The sequence below is a fragment of the Ruditapes philippinarum genome, unplaced genomic scaffold (assembly GCF_026571515.1).
Source record: "Ruditapes philippinarum isolate M1 unplaced genomic scaffold, ASM2657151v2 ctg5840_1_1_1_1, whole genome shotgun sequence".
NCBI classification, from domain to species: domain Eukaryota; kingdom Metazoa; phylum Mollusca; class Bivalvia; order Venerida; family Veneridae; genus Ruditapes; species Ruditapes philippinarum.
This window is the reverse complement of record NW_026866932.1, coordinates 1-26,512: the sequence shown is the minus strand read 5'-3', so window position 1 is coordinate 26,512 and position 26,512 is coordinate 1. Positions and strand designations below refer to the sequence as shown.

General features: G+C 32.8%; 2 protein-coding genes across 2 annotated transcripts in view; both read right to left on the bottom strand.

The window, feature by feature from the left end:
- The window catches only part of LOC132734264 (cadherin EGF LAG seven-pass G-type receptor 2-like), a 51,479-nt gene extending 37,500 nt beyond the window's left edge, over positions 1–13,979 (bottom strand). The window contains exon 1 of the mRNA XM_060720968.1: positions 13,743–13,979. The gene's annotated coding sequence lies outside the window, so the exon portion shown is untranslated. The remainder of the gene's footprint in view (positions 1–13,742) is intronic.
- Positions 13,980–18,311: 4,332 nt separating this feature from the next.
- Positions 18,312–25,978, bottom strand: LOC132734266 (neurogenic locus notch homolog protein 1-like; the record flags this gene model as incomplete). The annotated part of the gene is given in 6 exon segments (XM_060720971.1): positions 18,312–21,548; positions 22,219–23,344; positions 24,224–24,332; positions 24,731–24,882; positions 25,606–25,655; positions 25,872–25,978. Coding segments are annotated over 5 exon segments (491 nt in total), but the record flags the coding sequence as incomplete, so codon positions are not given.
- Positions 25,979–26,512: the final 534 nt, after the last annotated feature.

Here is a 26,512-nt window from a genome sequence, read left to right as displayed (position 1 = left end):
AATCTATCCCATGAAATGTCGTACTTTTGCTTGATTCATGTTTCTGTTTGACATCCGCAAAAAGACTTTTTAGGTTCATTTGACATGTAAACTATATTTTTCATGCTAACTGTTGATTCTGATAGACTTAATGTGTCGAGGGAGTCTTTAATTTAAATGCAGATATAATTGATGAAGCTTCAATTGGCTAATCATCGAGGTCCATAACCTGTCTATGAACTTTGACTTTGATATTCATAGGTACGATTGTTAAGGTATGGTTATTTCAATAGAAAATAACACTGTCGTCTTAATGGCTTTAAATCAAAATTAAATTAAGGATAAAATTGTTACTTTACGGATAAATGGTTTGGTATGGACGCTGCATGATTAAACCCATATCAAAAGATCTTATTAACAACTTATTATGCGATGAAAAGTAAATCCGACGCGCGTTTACTTTCCGTGTTGAAACATCGAAGAATGTGGTTTAGCAACGTAAAGCAAGTACATAGATAGAATAATGCTAATGTCATAAAGGAAGAAAATATCGGCCCAGTGTCTAATCAAGAACGTGATATGCATTTGAGGCAACAACTTTGCTTACCATGGCTGCTGCGTTGAAAACTAAACATTTTGCTACCTGTAGATCTATAGACCTACTTCTTTATTCGGATCTTTAATACAATTGTGAGAATTTTAATTTTCAATTGAATGAAATAACAACATCGAGATCTTTGTTAAATTGTGATTTTTATGATGCTTAGCCTGATTAAGCGTTATATAAAATTATTTGGAATTGGAAACAAATATATTTTATATTTTAAATCTATTGAGGTTGTTCGTTTATTATCATATCAAGTCATATTTGGAAAATTTTCTAAGGAATCATTTGCTAAAGAAATATTTGATGAGCCGTTTTCTTTGATATGTTTTAAGCATACAACTAATGTAATAAGAGTACATTGAAATTTGCTGGACTATGACTGTCTGCATATGTTAACATAGTGGTATGTGTCATCTCAGCAACTTAGAAATTTTTACGAGACAGAAACATCTGTTATTCATTAATAGTGGAGCTTTTGCATAAGATAATTATGACTAACTTGTATGTCAGCGTTACGTGCGAAACAGCAACATTTCCGAGTTGCCATATTAGGCATTCTTTAAGGGCGTTATAGAAGGGTTCATATTTATATTTCTTTCTATTCAGACTTGTCGGTATTTATATTTCAATATAAAAATAAAATAACGAAGTCTGAGCGTCAACCGTCCTTTTTCATATCCAACAGAGGTGGCAACAATTGGAGTAGATGCCTAATGAATGATCAAAGGATCCGTCAGTTAATCCAGTCATTTTTAATCGAGTCACGACCACTTCATTTTATGTAACATCAGTATCATTTAGTCAAGGCATTGGAATGGAACAAGGTTTATATAAAATCATAGTTTTCCTTAGTCATCTAAATTAGATACGTTTTAATACGACGACCAAATGTTGAGGGACCACTTAAGATACTGTTCTATACCAACATTGACAGTTACGACTCTACGTCATACTTTATCCAAATTAAAAAATGATAATGTGCTTCGCTAACATTTTTGTGCCCGGAATATAGGGGGTGGCATTTATATTTGCCCTTGTCTGTCCTTCCGTTTTCATCTTTTGCCTTATTAAGCTCAAAAATTATTTGTTTTCAATATGAATGACACATAAATAAACTTCAAAATAACAAACAGAAACAAAGCTAGTAACACAAGTTAGAAAAAAAAGTAAAAAACATGTGAATAGCGCTACATATACATATTTTGCAAAGTCCTATTTATGGTCATGACACCCATTACATAGAGCAATGTTTCCACTTGTTTCCATGCATTATACATTCAAAACCTATTAACTTATGTACACTAACTGAATTATGATAATTATGATTATTACGTATGTCTTATTCATGAAAAAACGGAAAGAAAACCCACTATACCATACCAAATAAAAGAAAATAAAAGAAGTTGAAATAACAGAGCAAACCCATGTCTGATAAAATAAAACATATTCCATCATCCAGCACTAAGATGAACAATCTTCTAATATGTCATAAATAGAAAACAAACAATTCTTTGATGCATAAATATTAATGTGATTTCGGAATAAGCATAAATTCGTAATATTATATAAACATCATTAAGCTGGTGGCATATTTTCGTCTGAGAAGGCATAACTTATAATAATTTATATAATTAATAATAAATTGCGATTTATTCGACTGACATTCCAATATTTCTACTGCAAACAAGGGAACGCCCAGTTTCATGACTATGACATTAATGTACGAAGTTTTACACTATTCGATATACGTTTGTTCTGTTAACAATATTAAATCTTTAACGAGCTTGAATTTACGTGACAGGTCGTTTGCAGTTTTATAAGTAACCTCATAGATCGCCTGGCTATAGTTATAACTATATATTAATTGAAATGGTGCCGTTTTCTTTTTTAACGGTTATCAACACAACTGCCGGAAACCCAAGAACACTTTTGTCATTAACGATGTTGTTAAATTAAAACCCTAATAAGCCTTTTTTACTATATTTACATAGAACCATAGAACACTTTTGTCATTAACGATGTTGTTAAATAAAAACCTAATAAGCCTTGTTTACTATAACTACATAGAACCTTGAACACTTTTGTCATTGAAAGTAATACTAACCTCCTGGAGAATCATACACTTAATACGTATATATGGGTGCCTGCACTAAAATACCGTCAGCCACCACTTCTGTTTGGAGCAAAACAATTTCAACATTATCCCGTATTTATCATTACTTATATCAATAAAGCATTTTTTTATTCGAAGGGAAGCTGTACTTAATACATTGACGTTGATGGTGGTGTTCATTTGAAACATCATAAGCCTCTCTATTATTACTGCTAGTTATACTACTATTACTTTTACTACTAGTTCTACTAATACTTGTATATAATTGTAACTACTACCACCACTATCACTATTACCTCCATAACTAGCATTATTGCAAATGCTAACGCCCTATCACAACTACTACCACTACTTCTTTTTTATCTACCGCTACTTCTACATCTACTTCCGCCACCACTACAATCATTATCAAGGCTTCAAGTAATACTAATACTTAAACCATACAACCATATTTCCGTTACATTCATTTTGATCTTTAGACACATGCTAGTTCTATTTTTTTGATAAGTCTTTCAACAGACTCTATAATTGTGAAAATATATTGTTGCAAATATTATATAAATTGTTACTCTTTCTCTTTAAAATTGCTTACGTAAAAAGGTAAAAAGATAAAATAGAAACGTAATAATTAATTGTATAACAGACAGTCTTTGAGTTAACAAACATTAGATGAAAACAAAACAAAAGCACAATTAACTCATTAAGTCTTAACGCAGTCAATTTGTTTTATATTTTTAACATGGTTTTACGTTAAATTTAAACAATCATGATAGAAAACAGAAAAAGGCTGAAAAAATTGAATTTATTTAAAACAATTAGCAATTATCATTGAAAGCAGGTAAACAAATGTATATCAGAACATTTTGAATGACAATTTTCTTTCAATTCGTAGTGTTTGCCATAAACCGTTCACGCTTATAAACATTGCCTTGCAAATCATTTTTGACTACTTTTTTTCAATGGTAAAAAAACAACAGTCAATTAACTATCAAAGGGAGATTTGTGAAAGTTGAATTTTGTAATTGGATATTTCAATATCTTCTTTAAAGATAACAAACATGTTGGAAATAATTGATGGGACATATTGTCACCACTTAAATTTTAAATGGCACGCGATCACCTTTTATAAAATTGAATACAGTAAGGTTTGTACTATGGGGTTTAAATGAAAATTTATAGAGGTATACAGCTATAAGATAACCATATTAAAGCCTCAGATAAACGAGTGACAAATTCACTTGTCAAACAATAGCCATTGACTTATCGGATGAAATTTCCTGATCGAAATGTATATTGTAATTGTATCTTGAAGTTGATACGTATGGTGATTTTTAGCATAACGCCAATTAATATTACACAATAAGAACAGTTTTTGTACAAAGTATTATGATTACTGTTAAACTTCATTTAATAGCCCAATAAAATATCTTTTTTTGTACTTAAAAATTTATACGATTAAGCCTAAAATTTCAACAAAAATTAATTTTTATGTATTTAAAAAAAAATCCAGAAAGTTTGAAAACGAAATTGCAAATAACCTTGATAAAGATAATATATTTGTTAGGACATTTCTACAATATTATTTAAAAACTCATTTGCATCAAAAGATCAACCTTTGATTGTAAATGAAATCTTAATGCATCGGTGACGAGGACTTTCTTCGTCCCGTCTAATATTCAGACAAAATTATAACGTCATTTAGTTCAGAATGTCTGTTTTACAAAAGATAGATGGTAAAATGTATGTTGTGCATATATATATTACAAAACATTACTTGAAAAGGACAGCTAGGTTATCGACAAAAATCAATTCAGATGCATACGATTAACATCGGATTTCTTTAAAAATAGATGAAAAAATTGTTTTTTTCTTCATGAACTGCAGAGGGATGCTCCTCCTACAATACGTCACGTTAGGATTAACTTTGATATTCAAAACTGCTAGTTTTTAATTTTCATATCTTTCATTAAAGGTATAAAATCAGAGTGCAAGATAGTGAGCGTGGAAGAAAAATGAATGAGCAGGGGGCGTAATAGCTTATTAACGATGTCTGAAGAAAGACAATTAGGAAGAAAAGACTATAAAGAATAAAGATCAGCTTATTAAATCCATAACACAAATTTTCTTTCAAAATTAAACAGTTGCTCCTAAAAGTCGTAGTAAGATTTTGGTAAAATAGACAGTTGGAGTTAAAGCAGGCGTGATTCTCGACGTCATGGGTATTTTTGCCCCCTTCTTTATGAGCAAAAAGGTAGCATTTTTGTTAGTGAAATATAATTATAGATGAGAGAATGAGACGGTTATAGGGACACAAAACAAAATAAGACACAATGATGTAGAAAACCCTGCGAAACTGCCCGAATTCCTACAGAAGAACCGATCAAGTCAGGTAAAAGGTTCGATTATTTTTCTTCATGAACTGCATAGGCTTCTCCTACAATACGTCACGTTAGGATTAACTTTGATATTTAAAACTGCTAGTTTTAATTTTCATATGAGAGACAAAAAAAAAGTACTTATTTACCGGCCATTTAATTACGTACCTCAAGTTGATCAGGTATTCTTTTATGTATATATACATGTATATATTTGTATCCATAAATAATATAGTTAGCCACTTGTACCCTTAAAGAAGAATTTAATCATTCGCGCAATCACGCAATACCTTACTGTCTGTTAACAACCTATTTATACAACTAGACTTTATACTTGTAAATAAACGTAGATGTTTACAAGTTTATTGTGAACTTACTATATCAAACCAGAAATTTACTAGAAATGTCTCCATAGGACACGGGTGCCCCCACCGCGCCACTGTTCTGTCAATCTTATGACTCAAGGTCAAATATTTTTTGAAAACTAAAAATCTTTTACTAAGTAAAGGGCAAGAACTTTACAAATACTGAATAAATCCACAAGCAAACCCCAAGGTGCATAAGTACACATGCTGACCAACATTCTTGTAAACTTTCAGGCCTACAAGTGAAATACTTTTTGAGCTATGCATGAACAAGTTAAAAATTGCAAATTTATACTACTGTAAGTCAAGGGTAATAACTCTAACAAAACTGAAAAAAATCCACATGCAAAGTCCCAGGTGCATAGCTTCACAGTGATGTAAATCATTATTCCTGTAATTTAGTGATGTTAATCATTATTCCTGTAAAGTTGGTTGATTCTAACTTAAGCAATCAAGGAACAAATAACAACATAATGAAACGGTTTTTACTAAGTCAAGGAAATAACTCTAAAAATAGTGGAAACCCCAGGTGCAAAACTAAATATGCTGAGCAACCTTCCCGTAGGGTTTAATGACTCTATGTCAAATTGTTTGTTAGTTACATGCGACACAAGTTGAAATTCTTAGTCAAGGGCAATAACTCTAAAAATACTGAATACATCCTGAAGAAAATACCCAGGTGCACAACTAAACATGCTGATCAATATTCCTGTAAAGTTTCATGACTCTAGGTCAAATACTTGTTGAGTTAAATGCGACACAAGTTGAAAATTGCAAAATGTTACTAAATTAAGGGCAATAACTCTAAAGATACTAAATAAACCCAGACGAAAATACCCAGGTGCACAACTACATATGCTGATCAACATTCCTGTAAAGTTTCATGAATCAAGGTCAAATACTTTTTGTGTTACATGCGACACAAGTTGAAAATTGCAAAATTTGACTAGGCCAAGGGCGATAACTCTAAAAATACTAAAAATATCCAGACGAAAATACCCAGGTGCACAACTACACATGCTGATCAACATTCCTGTAAAGTTTCATGACTTTTTGAGTTACATGCGACACAAGTTGACAATTGCAAAATTTTACTTAGTCAAGGGCAATAACTCTAAAAATACTAAAAAAATCCAGACGAAAATACCGAGGTGCACAACTACAGATGCTGATCAACATTCCTGTAAAGTTTCATGACTCTAGGTCAAATACTTTTTGAGTTACGTGCGACACAAAAGAGAACGGAAGGACAGACAGACGGAAGGACTAACGGACGGACAAGGGTAAATCTAAATGCCCGCTACTAAAGTGGGGGCACAATTAAAGAATCATGAGACACTAAATTTGAAATATGTTTTTTTTATGTCGGTTTGAATGACTTGGTGTATTTGAAGAAACACATTGTATTAAAACGTTATCAACTTTAATCAAGAGTTGCAGCGTGCCCGAGTGGTTAACGAGTCGGACTAGTAACCTAAGGATTGCTGCCCGTTTGGGTTCGGACAGTCAGGGGCAAGCCGATGTTTCCTTGAGCAAGTAACTTTATATTAATTGCTATATACTGGTTGGTTCTATGAACATATTCGAGAGTGTTTAATACGCTTATAGCATCCAACACAATCGAACTAAAATAAATTTGTAAGAACTAAACTAACTTGATATAACGTATTACTTCCAGTAACCCGTAAAAAGCTTATTTGTAAGTTTCCTCCCTGTTGCAGTTGTTATACAAAATGTACAAAAATAATGCATTTAAAAGTTAGTGCTTTTACAGCCTGTAACAAAACTTGACACACAAAAATGTACTAACGAGGTCAACACTATCGCACAAAACTAAAAAACTGAAGCGAAACGACATCAACACAAACAAGTTTTTCAAGATTACAATCTTGACGCTTTCATTTTCTTAAAATTATTTTTTATAGTTAATAAGTTTGCAACGATAATTTGTCCATTTCTGGCTCAAAATTAACATACAGCTGTAAATGAAATATACTTTACAATTATTTAATGCAATTGTTTTGTCGATATATTTCATTTAATTTAATTGTAAGTTAATTAACAAATAACAAGTATTTATGATTTAGAAAGATTTTAAAGCGCAAAAAACAACAAAAAGGACAAAAACAATATGATTTATCTATAAAAAATGATAACAATTTCATCGCTTTTGGGCAAATTTTGGTAATATTTTCGAGACATTCAAATATGTCACTGCATGCAATCAAATAGTCTACCAGTGCAGATTGTTCATGATATATTTATAGATTCTAAAGGCAAGAGGGATTTGAACTGTTTTGTGCATTCCGAATACAAAATAAAAATATATACAAATCTTTTTACCTATTCTTAAAGTCCATTTTGTCTAAAAAATGCTCTTTATTTATAATATCAAAAAATCACTTTTTCTGTTGTTTTCCTTTTTAATTCCTGTTATAGTTTTGGCAACATAGCTGAGTCATCATTTGGTTCTTTGGCGATTCGGCAATTAGTACAATTGTAGTGAATCCATATTGTATAGAAGTCATATATGTTATATACCTTTATGATAAATCATTTCTCTTCAACAGCTAATTTCCTCGGGTTCTTTAATTTTTTCTTTCGTTTTTTTTTCCAAATTTGATAAATTTTAAAATTATTAATCACAAACGCTTCCCATCATCTAGGGTCAAATGTATAATAGAATTTTTGATGAAGTCAAATTCAGTAAGCCGTCTCTAAGTACTTCATTGAAACAGTAACACTTTACAGGCGTGTCAGGTGTAAAATACCTTAAAAGTAAATATTAAATTATCACAATTCAAACATAATCTATTCGACTTTTTGTTGAAGAGTTCGGTCCATGCAAACAAATGTTATTTATACATTCTAATTCCACTTAAATTTTTTTTGTCAAGCTCACAAGATTTAGTTTGTAACTTGACATTCTGCCCACCAAAGTATTGAAATCATTTCTCAATGAACTTTTGCCTATGATTACCCAGCTTGTGAATCTTTCTCTGACGCAAGGTGTTTTTCCAGCTAAATGGAAAAAGGCAATAGTCAGGCCTCTGTTGAAAAAATCTGGTCTTGAACTCACATTTGCCAACTATCGACCCGTCAGCAACTTGTCATTCTTGTCCAAATTGATTGAAAAAGCCGCCCTTCATCGACTAAACAAACATGTAAACGGAAACGATCTCCTTCCAACGAATCAGTCGGCCTATCGTCAGTTTCACTCCTGTGAGTCAGCCCTTCTTAGACTCGTAAACGACATTCTTGATGCAATGGAGCATCAAGAGGTCACTGCACTGATAGCTCTAGATTTAAGTGCTGCTTTTGATACTGTTGACCATAACATACTGTTAAATGTTCTTGAAAGTCAATATGGCGTCTTTGGATCTGCGCTGGAATGGATAGATTCATATTTGAGGCCGCGTAGCTGTCGAGTGAGTGTTAACTCGAATGTGTCATCAGAACGGGAACTTGACTGTAGTGTCCCTCAGGGAAGCTGTTTGGGCCCTTGGCTCTACTTGACGTACGCAGGAACTATCTTTGACATTGTACCTCCCTCCATTTCCGTGCACGGATTTGCCGACGACCACGTTGCGAATAAACGTTTTAAACCATCACCTACCGCAGAAGCAAGCGCAATTCGGGACCTCCAGGACTGTGCAGTGCATATAAATGAGTGGATGAACAGCAACAAGTTAAAAATGAACAATTCAAAGACAGAGTTTATTCTTTTCGGAAGTCGTCCACAGCTGAATAAGTGTAACACCAAAGAAATCAATATATGTGGTAATGTTATTGAATCACAACATTGTATACGGTATCTTGGTGCTTTTTTGGATGAGTCTCTAAATTTCAAAGATCACATTAAAGAAAGTGTAGAACTGCTATGTTAAACTATTTCAAGATCAAGAGCATTCGAAAGTATCTGACAAAGGAAGCCGCTGAAACACTTGTTTTATCTTTAGTAATATCCCATTTAGATTATTGCAACATCATTCTGTACGGCATATCTCAAAATGAATTAGCCAAACTTCAACGTATTCAAAATATGTGTGCCAAACTGGTGTTAGGTCGTTCCAAGTATGATAGTTCTAAACAGGCATTATTCGATCTGCACTGGCTTCCGATTAAAGCACGAATCAGTTTCAAGATACTGACATACATGTATAACTGTTCGGTAGGAACGCACCATCATATTTAATAGAGCTTTTGTCTCATCAAGTGTCAAAACGAACCTTAAGATCATCTGAATCCTCAGTTGGTTGTTATGTTGTTCCTTTTAATAAGAAGAGGACTTTTTCTGACAGAGCTTTTAGCACGATAGGACCAAAATTGTGGAATGAACTACCTATTAATATGAGAAAATGTGAATCTGTTGAAATTTTCAAAAGACAACTGAAATCATTTTACTTCAAGGACTTTTTTGCACTTTTTTTAAGTGACGCTGAAGGCATTGTCTGTTCCTAATTGTTTTGTGCATGTTTGTATATTTCTAGTGTTTTTATTATTTTCATTGTATAATAATATAATAAAGTCTAGCCCATGTGTTATCATGTGCAGTGGTGCAGGGGTGTAGATTGTTACATGTTGGTGGGGATTGACCCAATCACTGTGACCGTCGCACTGCTGGGAGTATTGTGTATGGTAGCACTGGGAGTAGCACATATAAGGTATATAGCTGTACAACGCCATTGAATATGTATTTTATATGTAGAAATAGGCGTTAAATCAAGTTTTCAAGTTTCAAGTTTCAAGTTTAAAATTTTTTTAGAGTGTAACAAAGCATATCAAGGAATATGATCATCATTTCATGACTTTTTTAAACAAAATAATCATGTTAGATTCATTTTTTTTTTCGCGTTTATTTACAGCATTGTTAGAAATTGTATAGGCCTTTATGATGTCAGGTTGTTATTATATTACATAAATCACTCTATATCGAGAAAAAAAGAAAAAGTCACAAAGATTATATTACATGCCATTAAATGCCATGTGATAATATGAGCTTATTATACATTGTTGAGTACAATACTGAATCGTATTGGACAAGTTAACAACCGTCAAAACTATATTGGACGAAGTGCTAGCCGAGTCTGCAGGTGTGTACGAGTCCAATAAAATTAGTATTGTTCTTTATAATATTTAATGACCTCTTTTTTCACACCACCATTTTTGACATAACTTTAGAGTATTTCAATAACAATAAAGATTTAAAGGCCCTTTATGCCTCAGAAATGTTATCATTTTCAGAAACTTTTTATTTTTGGTATCTTGTTACAGTATCCATTGGTTTCTCTCCAACGTCTCATTTTCCGAAGTCCACTGCGTTGTTCTAACCCAGATTGACTCTAAGTAGATAAATTAGTTTTTGTTTAACCTAGACTGCCGTTTTCGTCTTAAACCTCTTTTGGTTGAATAGAAAATTAACAACTTGATAAAAGAGTGACCGCTCAAAAACTTTGTCTAAGTGGAATAATCCCCTGGCAAATAAATTGGTAAAACATACAGTAGTGTAAGTCATTCTATAGGCGTTGCACAAGTGGAAGAAAATGAAACATGTTCTGATAGGGTCAGCCTCTTGCGAGCATAATATTATTTTTTACAACGAGTTCGATGAATTCAACGAATTTAGTGCTCTATTTATCACATACCCAAAATAAAGACCGTTTAAAGTGAAAAAAAATCATTTTTCAATGGCGTGTCTATAGTATAACGCTAACATTTAGCTAGTGTTTACACTATGCTTGTATAACGGTAAAGATGTCACGTCGAAATGTATGCACGGCCGTGCAATACCATTTTTACGGAGTCACGGAGTGTTATGTTGAGGTTGATAGACAATGTCATGAATACTGCTATTTTATTGATGTTAGTGGACAATGTCATGAGTACTGCTATTATATTGAAGTTAGTATATACGTAGATAATGTCATGAATACTGCTCCTATGTTGAAAGAAAGTAATAGACAATGTCATAAATACTGCTATTGTGTTGAAGTTAGTAGGTAATGTCATAAATACTGCTTTAATATTGAAGTTAATAGACAGTAAAGTCTATTAAAGTTGTAGATAATGTCATTAATACTGCTCCTATGTTGAAGTAAATAGACAATGTCATAAATACTACTATTGTATTGAAGTTAATAGACAATGTCATAAATACTATTATTGTATTGAAGTTAATAGACAGTAAAGTCTATTAAAAATGTAGATAATGTCATGAATACTGCTCCTATGTTGAAGTAAATAGACAATGTCATAAATACTACTATTGTATTGAATTTAATAGACAATGTCATAAATACTGCTTTATATTGAAGTTAATAGACAGTGACATGGATGCTTTTATTATATTGAAGTTAATAGACGATGTCATAAATACTACTTTTGTATTGAAGTTAATAGAAAATGTCATAAATACTGCTTTTATATTGTTGTTAATAGACAATGTCATAAATACTACTATTGTATTGAAGTTAATAGGCAATGTCATAAATACTATTATTGTATTGAATTAAATAGACAATGTCATAAATAGTGCTTTATATTGAAGTAAATAGACAGTGACATGGATGCTTTTATTATATTGAAGTTAATAGACGATGTCATAAGTACTACTTTTGTATTGAAGTTAATAGACAATGTCATAAATACTGCTATTATGTTGGGGTTGATGGACAGTGTCATAAATACTGCTTTCATATTGAAATTAATAGACAATGTCGTAGATACTGCTAATATATTGAAGTTAATGTCATAAATACTGATATTATATTGACATAACCTGAAACAAATGCTGCTTTATTGTTTGATAATATATTTTGGGCCGGAGGCCTTTGATTATGAAATAAAAGAGATGAGTTGAGTTGAGGGCCAGTAAGTTTGAATGTTAAAGACTTTTGATTCTAAACAGAACACGCGTTCTAAAAAAACAGAACACAATGCGAAAATTTCCATATTTATAATTAAATCTTTTAAAGAATATTTTCATTTTGCAAAAAAACATAGAAAAAAGCAAAATGTATTTTCTAAATTCTTTATCTCAAAAACTATTCCTTACAATGGGGGATTTTTATTTAATAAACAAGAGATAAAGTCACATGTATATTAAAAAAAAAATCACATTGGATTAGGGATTGTAACAATTATAAATGCATAGAAAAGAATAATTTTTGGATATTCCCCTCCATGAACCTGTATTTAAATGCACTGCGCATTGGAACTTTTGTTTCTGAGAGAAGATTTTTTTAGAAAAAAGAACCTTTTAAATTTTGGTGAATATTTGAATATATTGCCTTTCCTTTCCCGATTTTAAGATTCAAAATTGCAGTGACTTATAAATAGAAAGAAGAAATGAAATTTAAAATGAAATATATAAATAAAAAAATAAATAAACAAATAAATGAATAAAAATAAATAAATAAATAAATGAATAAATAAAATGTAGGTTCTTAAACAATTGCATTTCTGAATTGTATCGATATATGTACCACAATATGTTTTCATATATATGTATACAATCTTTACAATATAGTTCAGATATCACAACAAAAATACAACAACACGTATGATTATTACAGCAAATGGCATTATCCACAACGCATGGGGAAAAACGCACTTCGGAACGGACTTAAACAGTTATGAAGGTTCTATCCCGGACGATTCCCGTTTCTCGACAATTTTCCGTTTATTTCCCGTTTATATGCTTTTGCAGTTTTATTTTGTCACTGACCCGGACGATTGGATTCTCGGAAAGAGTTTTTTAAAAAAAGTCATTTTACACAATCGGTAAATTTTATTTCTTGTATTTTTTTTGTAAAAAATAATTAAACAAACATGGGTGGGGGATTGAGTGTCCGATGCGTAAAATGTGAAATGTATCCGGGACGGTAATTGTTCGGCTTAAAGTAAATTTATATAAGTGCTATAATGTTTTTGAATTAATATAGGTTCTTCATTTATATCCCCTACATTTTTTGATTGTTTACATTCTAAATAAAATTTTCATTCATGTATATACATTGCGTCATACGTTTTGTTGCCTTTATTTTTAACTTATTTTAAATTTGATATGTTATGAATGATACAGGAAGTACCCGCTGTTCATATCAAATCGTTTTAATAGTGAGGTCAATATTCCACAATACATGTTAATACAACATAATAACAACCGTCTTTAGTTTTTGTCAAATAAAATCTTGTATTTCAAACCTACACTTAGACAACCGTATAAATTTGGACAAAACTATTTCAAACCGAATTACTTTTGAATATTAATGAACAATTATGACTAAATTTTCGATACATACCTTCTTATATGTGAATTCCTTTTATTATCAAATGAAATATGTTATTTCAACTCCGAACCGTTGCTTTACACTTTTCTGTAAACCTAAATTGTTAAAAACAGTTACGAAATAGGTAAATTTGCGACATATGCGCTGCAATTTTGGTAATTTTACACTGACTTTATTGTAACTTCGTTGTACCGTCACACAAAGTGGGTGTAATTTGAAGCTCGCTACGGATAAAATATATAACATAAAGCGTAGTTTCAAACAGAGTTTTATTCATGTACCGGTATGTTTATAGTCTGATTTTATTGACCTGTCAATTATGAATACATTATAGCAATAATTTAAATATTCGACCCAACTTCGGTTTGGTCCGTGTAGTTTACGTGAGTTAATGTGGAATGTATTATTCATGTTTTGAAAGTCACGCCAGCTTAATTTGAAGGTTTTCATTAATTCACAATAGCACAGTCGGTTAAGAGAATGACTGATATTGAGAGGTCTGTGGTTCGATCCTTACAGTCGGCATGGTTTTAGGTCTACTCTTTCTTTATTTGTGCGGTATATTTTAATGGAACCGATTTATTGTGTGTTTTACGGCGTTGAAAAGACATTTATTGACTTTAATTCGTTTAAGTTTTAAACATGAATTCTTAAAACATGTCATTTAAAATAGTATAGATAAAATTAAGTAAAACATTATAACACAAAAAGAACATAAAAAAATAATCATATAGCTTCAATAATTTCAAATGTTGAAAGTATTTATAAGAAAAAAAAAACATGAACCAACGCGGTCTCGAACTTAAAACACGTATGGCACTTAGATTATAAACTGGTACTTTACCCTATTGCGCTATAACGCTCAGTACACTTAGTTCATAGATACAAATTAAAAATTCCATCGTACAGCGTACATCTCAATGAACTTACCGAAAATCTACCGAATATTAATATATTGTGTGCATCGACCGTGTAATCAGTATATAGTTGACAGGTTAATAAAACCAAACAATACCTCTTTTTATTTTAAAAGTAGATTGGCGGCCCGACTTTAAGCCGGGTTGCACATCAGATGCCAATTCGACATCGGATGCCGATATTATCGGACCGACATTGCAGATGATATCGGGGCGACATAGGTTCAATATGAAATGTTTGCTGGGTTTATACGGAATTTACTTCAGTTTGTTTTTGTACAATATATTTGTCTGTTTATACCGACAAAAGTGTCTTGATTGTTGTACAATGTTTGCAAGAGTTTTCATATATTTTACTTTCTTAATAATTCATTCATTATTATTGTTAGTGTGATAATATTACAGTAAATGGACCACAATGGAAATAAGCTTTTAGCTTCATAGGGTAGGCTAGGATACCATGAAACATATTGCTTGGTTTTATAATTATAGTTTTATTTGTTTTTTAAGTGTGTGTTCAATATGCATGCTGATATATGTAACAATATATAGTATGTGTTAATGTATAAATCTCTGAATAGTTCAATACGATTATCTTATATACCATCAATATGGGATCTTCCTAGCCTCGATGTATCTGCAAGTTAACCGGAAGTTTGTGAAAAAAGTAAAAGAGTATTTTAGAATTTGACAGTATGGATCCCGTTCAAACTCCCGCAGCGGTTACTTCCCCTGTTCAGTACAGGTTAAAATAGCAAAGCGTAACGTAACCGCTGTGAGGATCCCGTTAGTACTATTGAACGGAGAAAAAAGACTATCCTATTCCTATACCTTTTGTTATGTGACCGACGCAGTAGTTTACCGGAAGTTGGTGAAAAAGTAAAGATTATTTTAGAATTTGACAGTCCTATGTTATGTGACCGACACAGTAGTCAAGAAATATAATGCCTCAATGTCAATCGGTTATTTATGAACGTGCAAACACCAATCTGACAAAAAGTTCAAGATTAGGTTTAAATAAAGTCCGTTTCAACGTATTTAGAAATAACATTATCGTTTATCATTTAATCAGTTAAATAGCCTAACTAATGCACCCTATTACCACCACCCCGTCTCTAATAGCTTTAAGTATCGGAAACTTTTGTTTATGAGATTACCTATGAGCCATAGTATGGGAAATTAATGAACGTGCATAAGTTTATTAGTACACATGTACGAATAAATCTAATGATATTATGCATATATTCGATCTTAGAACATTTTACTTAAAATTATATAGAACTGGAAAGGTAATGATACAAGAACGATGTCCAAATAATACAAGCTTAAACAAGTATTGATTTACATTTCCCACATTTACAGCAATATACTTGGATTGATCAAAATGTTATTTGCCTTCGGGTAGACAGAGAACCCAACTAATCGCCCTCTACATCAATGCACTTTGTCCACCTTTGCTCCAACTTGCTTAAATATGATAATCAAGATCAACAAGGAAAGGCGGCGTTCAATGAACGCAACCCCCATATGACCCAGCAACAAGAACCAATGGCAAGGAGCCCAGGCGGACCCCAAACAAAAACTGGACAGGGCAAAGACAGAGCACGGACAGGTTAATCATTAAATGATAAATAATTTGTAACTGAATAGGTATTAAAGAAACGAATAATAGGCCCACAAAGGGGAAGGGGACAGGAGACCGGGGGAAGGGGGGAAGGGGGGGGGGTAATCAAAGAAATAAAAACTAAAGGCAAAGGGGAAGATACTAACCGTAGACGAGAAAACAACAAGGGACACAAGCAAAAGTATCCTTCAAAGTAGAACTCTTTTGGTCCTCAAAGTACTCATTGACCGCCTCCAATGGCGCATTATCGTGCATTTGAGCGCGATTTCTTGACACAGACGTCTCAATTCGTCTGCATAATACGTACCATTTATGGTACGACTTTCTCAAGATAGTCAATCATGATTATCCCCTGACTATCCTAAAACAATTGAAGCTATCATCTTCCCTGCTGATGGCACTCTCTTGAATTTCTTCAGAAGGGGTGAGCCAGGGTGCTTCCACTGCATGCACGTTTTTTTAGATCTGGATCGAAGTGATGGACCCATGTTTCATCCTGAGTTACGATACGGTAGACAAAATCAGGTTCATCCTCGTAGTAAGACAAAAGATATCTTGAAATGTCAAGCCTGGTCTGTCTCTGGACGTTAGTCAACTTTCTTTTTACCCATGTAGCGAAAACCTTTGACATGCCATAGTCATCAGTCAGAATTGCCTGAACCGAACCAAAGCTAATACCCACTCCCCAAGCAATGCTTCGGAGGTCTCACCTTCTGTTGCACATGACCAGATTGGGCACAGCTTCGGCAGTGTCATCTTTGGTGGCCTCTTTGGCCGCACAGGCCACTCATCATCTCCAATGCTCTCCCTTCAGCAGACAATTTTTTTCACAGTGCTATAGGAAAGGGACTCCTTCCCTAGTGTATCCATGAAGTCTTGACAGCTGTCAATCGTTGCTAGTGTTGTTATATTTTTCTGGTCCTTCTTTCGGGATGATTGATTCCAGCACGTTTGTGATGCAGATCATATACCGCTTAAGCTGGTGCTAGGGGGCGTCAGCGATGTTGCACTTGTGTTGCACTTCTGGTGATCTTTCACATAGACAATCATCGGACATATTTCATAATTTTGAAAGCGACGCGTTTTCTAATTTTAACCCTGGGAAAACCAAGACTGAGTAGGAAATTGTCATGATTTCGAGAAAAAACTTTCTGTTGTCCATATAGCTGAGAGGTAAGCTGGCAAAACAATCTTGCCTATTAAAAATTGACTATTATTTTTTTGTTAATAATTACTTCAAACATTTTATTTTCTAACAAAATTCAACACTTTTTTTAAGTTCTACGATAACGGTACTTTTTCTAATGTCTATGTGAAAACCGGTTTGATTGCATGGCTAAACTAGCTTTCTCCGAATTATAATGAAAGCGAAACATATACGGCCGTAATCAGATTACATAACAGAGAAATGGTAGATCTGAACTTTAGTCAGATTGATATTTGAAACATATGGTTATCTGGAATGGTACCATTCTAGACGATTTATGAAACGAAAATATGACTAAATAGGGTAAACTTTTCTTAAGATAGCTTAAGAAACATCTTTAAATTTGAAGACAAATAAACAACAACATCAATAGCATCATCATCAACATCAACAACAACAACAACAACAACAACAATAATAATAACAACACAATAAAATAGATAAAAATGATAAAATGAAGTTCTTACATAGATCAACAGGTGCACTTCACTTCAAATGTTTTATTTATAGAGCAAAACGTAAAGTGCATTGATACATGTGAATTAAAGATATTTGTGCAATTGTAGCCTGATTTAAAGTGGATGTATACATGCAATTGTCACATTTTCCATAAGTATTTCAAATATCGATGAAAACAATAGGCGGAGGTTTAACTGATGTTTCCGTCCACCAGGAAAGCTGGGACGTCGCCATATGTCCTCAACAGTGTTGTCGTGTCGCTTAAAACCCATCAAGGATAAGTAATAGTGACTATTCTTGATGTGTGTATAGTGACACAAATAAACATATATGCCACATAAATAAAGGTTAATTAAAGAAAAATAACACGGTAATTTTATATAAGATAATTTATTAACAAATGACTGGCACAATATATTTAAATATTTTCATTTTTTATTTTTTTGTGTGTTGACATTAAAATATAAGGGTTTCTTCAAAGAAACAACACTCATTGAGATAATACATATTTCCATATTTCACCGTGAGCAACATTTCAACCTTTTCATTTTATTCCTGTATAGTGATGAGTTTTAAAGTTAAATATGACAAAACTAACAAGTTAGTCCGAATCTTTATTTCGACAAAATATATTCTGAGATAAAGGTATTATAAAGGGAAAGGAACATTTGGTAACCAATTAAAAGATCATTACATGACCCTGGTAAAGCACTTTTTTGGTTTAACAATATGTAAAACAATCAATGTTACGCTAAAGACTTATATTATTTAAACGTGATTGATTAGAAAATATGGTTTGATCCTGCAATTAAAGAAATATTCCTTGATGAAAGATTGAGCAAAAAGTTTATCAAAACTTCACATTTTATTTCACCATAAAGTGAACAAGAGGGACACTGAAATAAAATAAGGTTATATATATATATACATGTATATATGGCACATACTGTAAGTTTTGCTATAAATAAAATATGTCTATATATTCCTTTTCTCAAAAATATTATCAAATACAAACAATATGAGCGAATAAATATTTACATAGAAGGAACTTTGGCTCGCTCGCCATGACAAAATAGTACATGTATTCATCTGCTACACATATATTCCGTAGTGGGACAGGCAAATAGAGTATTTTTTCACATTAACACCAATATATAATTAAGGTATTACGACCCTAATGGGCACTATAAGGAACTAAAAAAATACATCATAGGTCAGATATATACCTTGTATCATAGTTTGGAGACCTTTCTGTTGAAAATGTGTCAGGGTGAAATCGTATACATATACATGCCCATTGCGTTAACTGGAGTGCGGGTATTAGTTACCCGCACTCCAGAGCATGTCCATTGATTGGCTCATTTTTGATGGGGTTTACATATTGTGACGGCAGAGAAAGGGAAAGCGACAGAAATGTCATATTCAGATATTCGTTCATTGGTTCATTTTTGCCGGGGTTTCATATTGTGACAACAGGGAACGTGCTTTTATGTTTGACTATGATACAAAAGAGAAAGAACACCAAAACACACGGCAATCTGATTAATACTCGGGGGCTACGCCCCCTCGTACAAATCAGATAGCCTATTGTTTCGGTGCTCTTTCTATTACTTGTATCATAGTTTGGAGAACTTTCTGTTGAAAATGTGTCAGGGTTAAGTCGTATACATATACATGCACAGTGCGTTAACTGGAGTGCGCGTATTAGTTACCCGCACTCCAGAGCATGCCCATTGATTGGCTCATTATTGCTGGGGTTTACACATTGTGACGGCAGTGAAAGTGAAATCGACAGAAATGTCATATTTAGATGCTCGTTCATTGGTTCATTTTTGCCGGGGTTTCATATTGTAACAACAGGGAACGTGTTTTTATGTTTGACTATGATACAAAAGAGAAAGAACACCAAAACACTCGGTAATCTGATTAATACTCGGGGGAGCTACGCCCCCTCGTACAAATCAGATAACCTCGTGTTTCGGTGCTCTTTCTATTACTTAAAGTACACATGTATGTACAATTAAAAAAAAAGTTTACCGTACGGAAATCAAGTTATGGCCACTTTTCTAAATTCAAGCTAGGATGTTATGAGGGTTCTTTTTTAGAAATGAGGAACCTTTATATAATCTGCAATAATATTCTAATGAAAAATGTTTTCCCATAAATTTTGGTAAGAAACAAATACAAATGCAGTACCATTCAGCTCCCATTTTTACCACCTGTCTGACCATTTTCCTACTAAGGGAGCCTTATTTAAAAAATCCTTAAAATTTACCAAAAGGAGTGCCTGTTTTCAAAGTTTCCCTCAATTTTTAAAAATGTATATTGGTTGATCTTGTAAAATATGAAATACTTTTACCGTCTAGTTTTAGATTTTAGTACACTATGAGAATATCAGGTACCATATTTATTACTAGATTTAGCATCATTTAGCCAATAAATGCCCATATAGATTAAAAAATTAGAATTAAACACTTTTTTCTTTCCAAATGGGACACGAGAGATACAAACATAATATTTAAAGAAAAAAGAAAGAAAAAAAAAAGTTGAACCTTCTGGGGATTGAACCCACGGCCCTTATTTTCAATGTAGTTAACAATTATAGTTCTAGGCTATTTTAATACTCTTCAAAGCGGAGGTAATGCATTAGGATGGTAATACCTTAAGGACTCCTGAACGGGATGAACATAAGAACACGCCAATCGAAATAAATTGCACATCTTATTAGCAAATGTTATTCAATGAAACTGGAAGCACGTGAACAGGGACATAATATCAATTTAGGTGTCTGGCCAAGAGTTCATTAAAAAATCTTAAGTGTAAAACAAATTATGTCAACAAAGCTAATTTTGTATATACAGTAATGATTCTCTTACAAAAATCATACTGTTACATTCAAATATGTTTTGACTGTATTTAGTTTTTGATATTGCATATCATGTCATTACACTCATTTATTGCTCATTAATAATAATAATAATAATGATAATCATAATACTAATTAAATGCAAATTTTAATCCAATTAAAATCATCTCAAAAATATTATTACGCTTCATGCAAAAGATAACATCTTTAGTCAAACTGCGCAAATGAGAATCGTAAAGCAAGTCTTATTTATATTAAAAATAAATCAAAATACATGTATGTATATTTCCGGTAAAAATATGTAAAAATATGCTTTTGTTGTAAGCAAGGAGAGCTACAAATCTTGTATTTATATACAATGGAACAATACAAGCAATATAGTATATAATAAATATACTGGCTAACCACCCTTACCACGCTAAATATCTTAATTTGACTTGTCTATCTTTTAAACTTATATGAAAACTTAAAAAGATGTACTTGAAAAAAGCGAGCAATGCAGGTCTTGACAAGACGGTGAGGGCGTGCTTGTCAGTAAATAATGAGTTAAATAGATGTATACGAAAGACCAGGCATGTCATAATTATGTTTATTCCCCGAAAAACTGTCGTGAAATCTGTCCTTATCGTATTTATATCCGTTTACATAATCCTTAGTGTCCAGTTTAAACCCGTTCTGCTTCATTCGCCCATGCCATGGACTGAGCTCTTTCCTAAAAGCTTTGTTCGAGTATCCATTTTCTTGCCTGAAATGTGTAAATTTTATCTGATCAAGCAGCAATGTTATAATAATACAAAATAATTAATGAAAACAAATTCTTGAGTGCAAAAATATTACAATATTAATAGAGACAGCTGTTTTTGTAAAAAAAAAATCATATAATAAACAAAATCAACAAGGAATTCAAAGAACGCAACCCCAATACGACCCAGCAACAAGGACCAGCGGCAAGGCGCCTTGGAGTACCCCTAACAAAAACAGAACAGGGCACGTTTTACGGCGAACCAAAACTGTAAAATTTCATATTAATTTATCTGTATTATATGGCGACTTTCTAGCATTACTGGTCAAAGAACAACTTAAGTGCCTTTTCGGGATTAATTTCAGGCATATACGAGCACCTGGGTAGAACAGCCTAGCAATTGGTTTAGGGAAGATGTTGTTGTTATGTTCATCCTCTTCTCCCATATGTCCCTGTGGAGAATAGGACCAGACTACAGAGTATATCCTCCAAAGATGCAAAGACACCCAGGAGCGAGAGCAACGTGGCCCGAGGTGCAACCTCCGCAGACTTACGGGACGTTGAGACCGCGCGACCAAACTCATCGGGATACGCGTAATGTGGTTAGAGCGAACGCCAGTAAAGTAAGTAAGTTAGTTATGTTCAATTTAAGTAGATAAATGTCATCACGTACCTTTTTTCATCTATTTCTGACCTTCTTAGCTGTCTGTAAAGACAAGCACCAGCTATAAATGCCAATACAAGCAAGGGGAAGCAAACTCCTAAACCAAGCCCGAGTATCAAGTTCATATTGTCTGGAAGAATACAAATAAAATTTGCAATTTATATGACACAGATTTTGTATGGTATACATAATTATTATAATGTATGTGTCTACTTTTTTTCAACCCCCAAAAGCCACATGAGTATTAGACATAACGGTGCTACTGATACACAGTGCCTATACCACTGTGTGGATTTTAAAACCAAATAAAAGACCGATCCAGGTAGTATTTTTCCCTTTTTTCATTCTAAATGGTACACATTGCCATTCATTCAAGTATGTCATACATAAAACATTTCTTGGTGAAAATCAGTATGTTTCTTGCAGTAAAAATGCGTGTTTAAAATGATCGAAACATGTTATAAAGGCATACAGATTCTTTATTTTATGGGGGTATTTAAAATAGCCCTACTGGCCCACTATTAAACCAGTTAACTATACATCAAATATTGAGATGATAATACATAAATCTAAAAAAAGACGATTATGACACATTAATTTGTCAAACAAAATCTCCTCTTGCATTTCGCAAATTACTTAAAGGGTACAAGCTATATATTCTGAAATACATACAGACTTTATTTCTAACAACTTAGTCCTATTAAGAATTGTTCAGTTACAATAATTGAACAATAGGCATATTCACATAGTAATTTGCCGGATAATTTGGTAACACAGGTAATTAACATTTCTTTACGTTTACGTTTGGCCTGCCATGCGTCAGCGGAGCGCGCAGACTGTCTGCATACTCCTATAAATACATAGACGAAGGAAATGGACAGTACGCAGACGCACGTTTATCTTTTTGGCAACCGCAAATCACACAGGCGTTTAATTTGTTGATTTCAAATATGTTCCATATGAAATAATAAAATCCTCCGATAAATGGTTCAAATATTATCTAAGTCTTGTTAATGCTAATATGCATGAAGATTACGTTCATGATCATCATTGTTTTACTAATCATAATATCTTATGTGGCAAAGGTTCACAAAAACAGTAAAAAATGTTATACATACCTTCTTTTTCATTTTTCCTACAAGTAAAAAAGTCAGAAATATAAATATTACATTCTACTATAATATACCTAACATAAATATACCATCCACATCCCTTGCAGAATTTAAAGGTTACCGTTCAATTTTCTGACATGTCTGAGTGAATGCTTTTGAAAAAAGTGTGTTCTGTTGATTATGTCTAAAAATCCATTACTATGTTAATTGGATTTAAGGATTAAGTTAATTAAAACAAAACAATTAAATACCATTTGGCAACATGTCGAGCCCGTTAATATGAAAGTGGTTCGTTAAAAGAAAGCAACACACCGGCTAATTTTGGTTGAGTAAGAATCCATATATCTATAAATAAGTTACAGACTGGGCAGACATGATATGATAACCATTTACATCAAATTCATAGTCAAAATAACCTTAAGAACAAATGTGTCTTCTGAATGAACAAAGATGTGATAAGGAACAAGAATTAGTTTGAAAGAATCAGAAGCTTTTATTTTATAAAGATATCGCAAAGCAGCGTTTTATTTGTACACTGGAATTTTCAAATGAGCCGCGCTATGAAAAAACAACAAATTACTTTTGCGACCAGCATGGATCCAGACCAGCATGTACATCCGCGCAGTCTGATCGAGATCCATGCTGTTTACTTTCAAATATGAAAAACAAGATCAACAAGGAAAGGCGGCGTTCAATGAACGCAACCCCCATATGACCCAGCAACAAGAACCAATGGCAAGGAGCCCAGGCGGACCCCTATTACAAGTAGAAAAACCGATAGCGGACAGCATCATGGATCCTGATCAGACTGCGCGGATGCGAAGGCTTGCTTGTTATATGCTGGTCGCAAACGCACTATGTTGGTCTTCTCATTGCGTGGCTAAAATGTGTTTGTTACTTACTGACATGTTGGTAAACCATTTTGTATCTCACAGCTGTAATCGCCAGAACATTGTTCAATTGTGTTGAAGACAGCACATGTCTGCTCCGTGTCGCTGTGGATACGTTTTACTATACAACAAAGAAACCATTATAATTCATGTGAAGATGCCATTTATTTTATTCAGCCTAACAAATGTTATATTATGTTTAAAAGAAACTCCAAAAGCCTAAAAACAAAACTGCTGTCATTCTGACATAAATCAACTGAGGTACGTAAAACGACATATCTGCCAATGTCACTCGGATTTAAAGTAAAAATCGTTTAAAGATTTTTCAACAGCCACGATTATTCTGTTATTATTTCTGAACGACATGAAAATTTTCACACAGTATATGGGCACCAAGAATGGCCGAGCATGTCTTTAAATATATACAAATTGCTAGTTGTGTAAAAAACATGTTTAATTTAATCAAATGTTCATGAGAAATAAAAAATTTGCCTATCTGATTGACATTAAATGTTTTACCATCCACATCATTTACTTCCAGCTGATTCACACTAAGTTGTTTTCCATCATAGGTTATAGATTGATTTGACGTAGAAGACAATTCTTTTGATAGTTGTGCTGCATTTTCTTTGTCAACGACAATAAGTAGTTCATACTTAAGTGAGCCACATCTGAAAGTTTCTCATAAATAGTCAAATAAGCTATGCATAACTAGTGAAGAAAAATACTTAGGCAATATCTAAACTTAACATTCAAATTAACAAAATACTTATATACAGTGGTTCCAAGGATAACTTATCCGAAGGATTTTGGGAATGAATGGTTTACTGTTTAAAAAATAAAATACATAAGTAGTATCTAATGCAGCTTTTGTAATGTTCAAGATGAAAGAAAAAAAAAAAATCTATCGGGAATTTATTCTCAGCAATATATTGATGAACATAAATCGTGAAGATGAATTAACATGCAAAACAAATAAAAAAACTAAAATCGGGACCGGACGTTTTGTTCGGATAAGGAAGGATTCCAGATTAGAAGGGTTCGGATTAGCAAGGTTCCACTGTATGTTGTTTGGTTACATTAAAAGAAATAACGAAATAAATATAGGATACCACAAACATTTTTTTTAGATTTTCTCAAGATTTTAAACCATGGCATATTAAACAATTTAAGGCATTATGGTATAATATGACACTCTTGATCTTATCATAAACTGTTTGAACTTCATACTGTACAATATAAAACCATATCGCACATAAAACGAAATCGTTTTCTAGGCGTGATTGCATGTAAATGTACGAAGCAGATGTCAGTCATTGACGGATAATTTACTAACCATAAACAACAGCTTTTAATATACCCTCAAATATTTACATAAACAGAAACTCCCCTACCTGATGTTAAAAGCGTGAACCGATTTACTGGCAGGATGCGCATCTTTGACCTGACAGAATAAAAAGTTAAAATTAAATAAATAAGAGACACTCAATCATTGGACAAACTATTTATTTCTTTGCGAAAGTGATTCGTTAACTGAACATTAAAATATAAATAAATAAAACTGATAAACAAAACAAGACACTGTTTAAGAACTGAATAATAAACAAACCTTACTTTAGTCTTTTTAAACTAGAAATAGTTAAGAAATTGTTATTATTACCGCTTTCTCAATTTTTGTTTTGGTTTCGTTGTATACCGTTTTCTTTTCCAGACCAGGCGGGCAATCGCCAGCAGTACCTATAGCCATATTTGCATTGACCACTATTTCTTTAGCTGTATAGATATATAAGATATGGAACACGTTATGTTATTTTTGTCCATACATATAAGAATACTAGTATAGCTGATATAGGTATTCCTGATACATTGTAAACATATATCAAGCAGACATTTCGGTAAGGTTTTCTGTTACACAAATGAAGTTCCATCTATTACCCTTGGGCATATTCATCCTGCGTAACTCCCAATCTATTTTCCGTTAACTTTGAATAAAAATAAAACATGTCTCTCGCGGCGAAAGTGGACATATTGCAAACTCACGAACTGACATATAATTAGTTTTATCATTCCTACTAGCATTGGATATGTATTAAACAATAAAACAAAATAGAGACAGCGCGTACAAACAGGATCATGTAACATCGCGAAATGTCACCATCTATAGTCACATGATGCAGTATGGTCAATATATTACGGGGTGTATACAAATTTAAATATTTTCAATACCGCCCGGTAGACCTCTACATTGCATTCCTTATCTTTATAGATATGTATATTTCTAACATAGATAAAGTGTGTTGT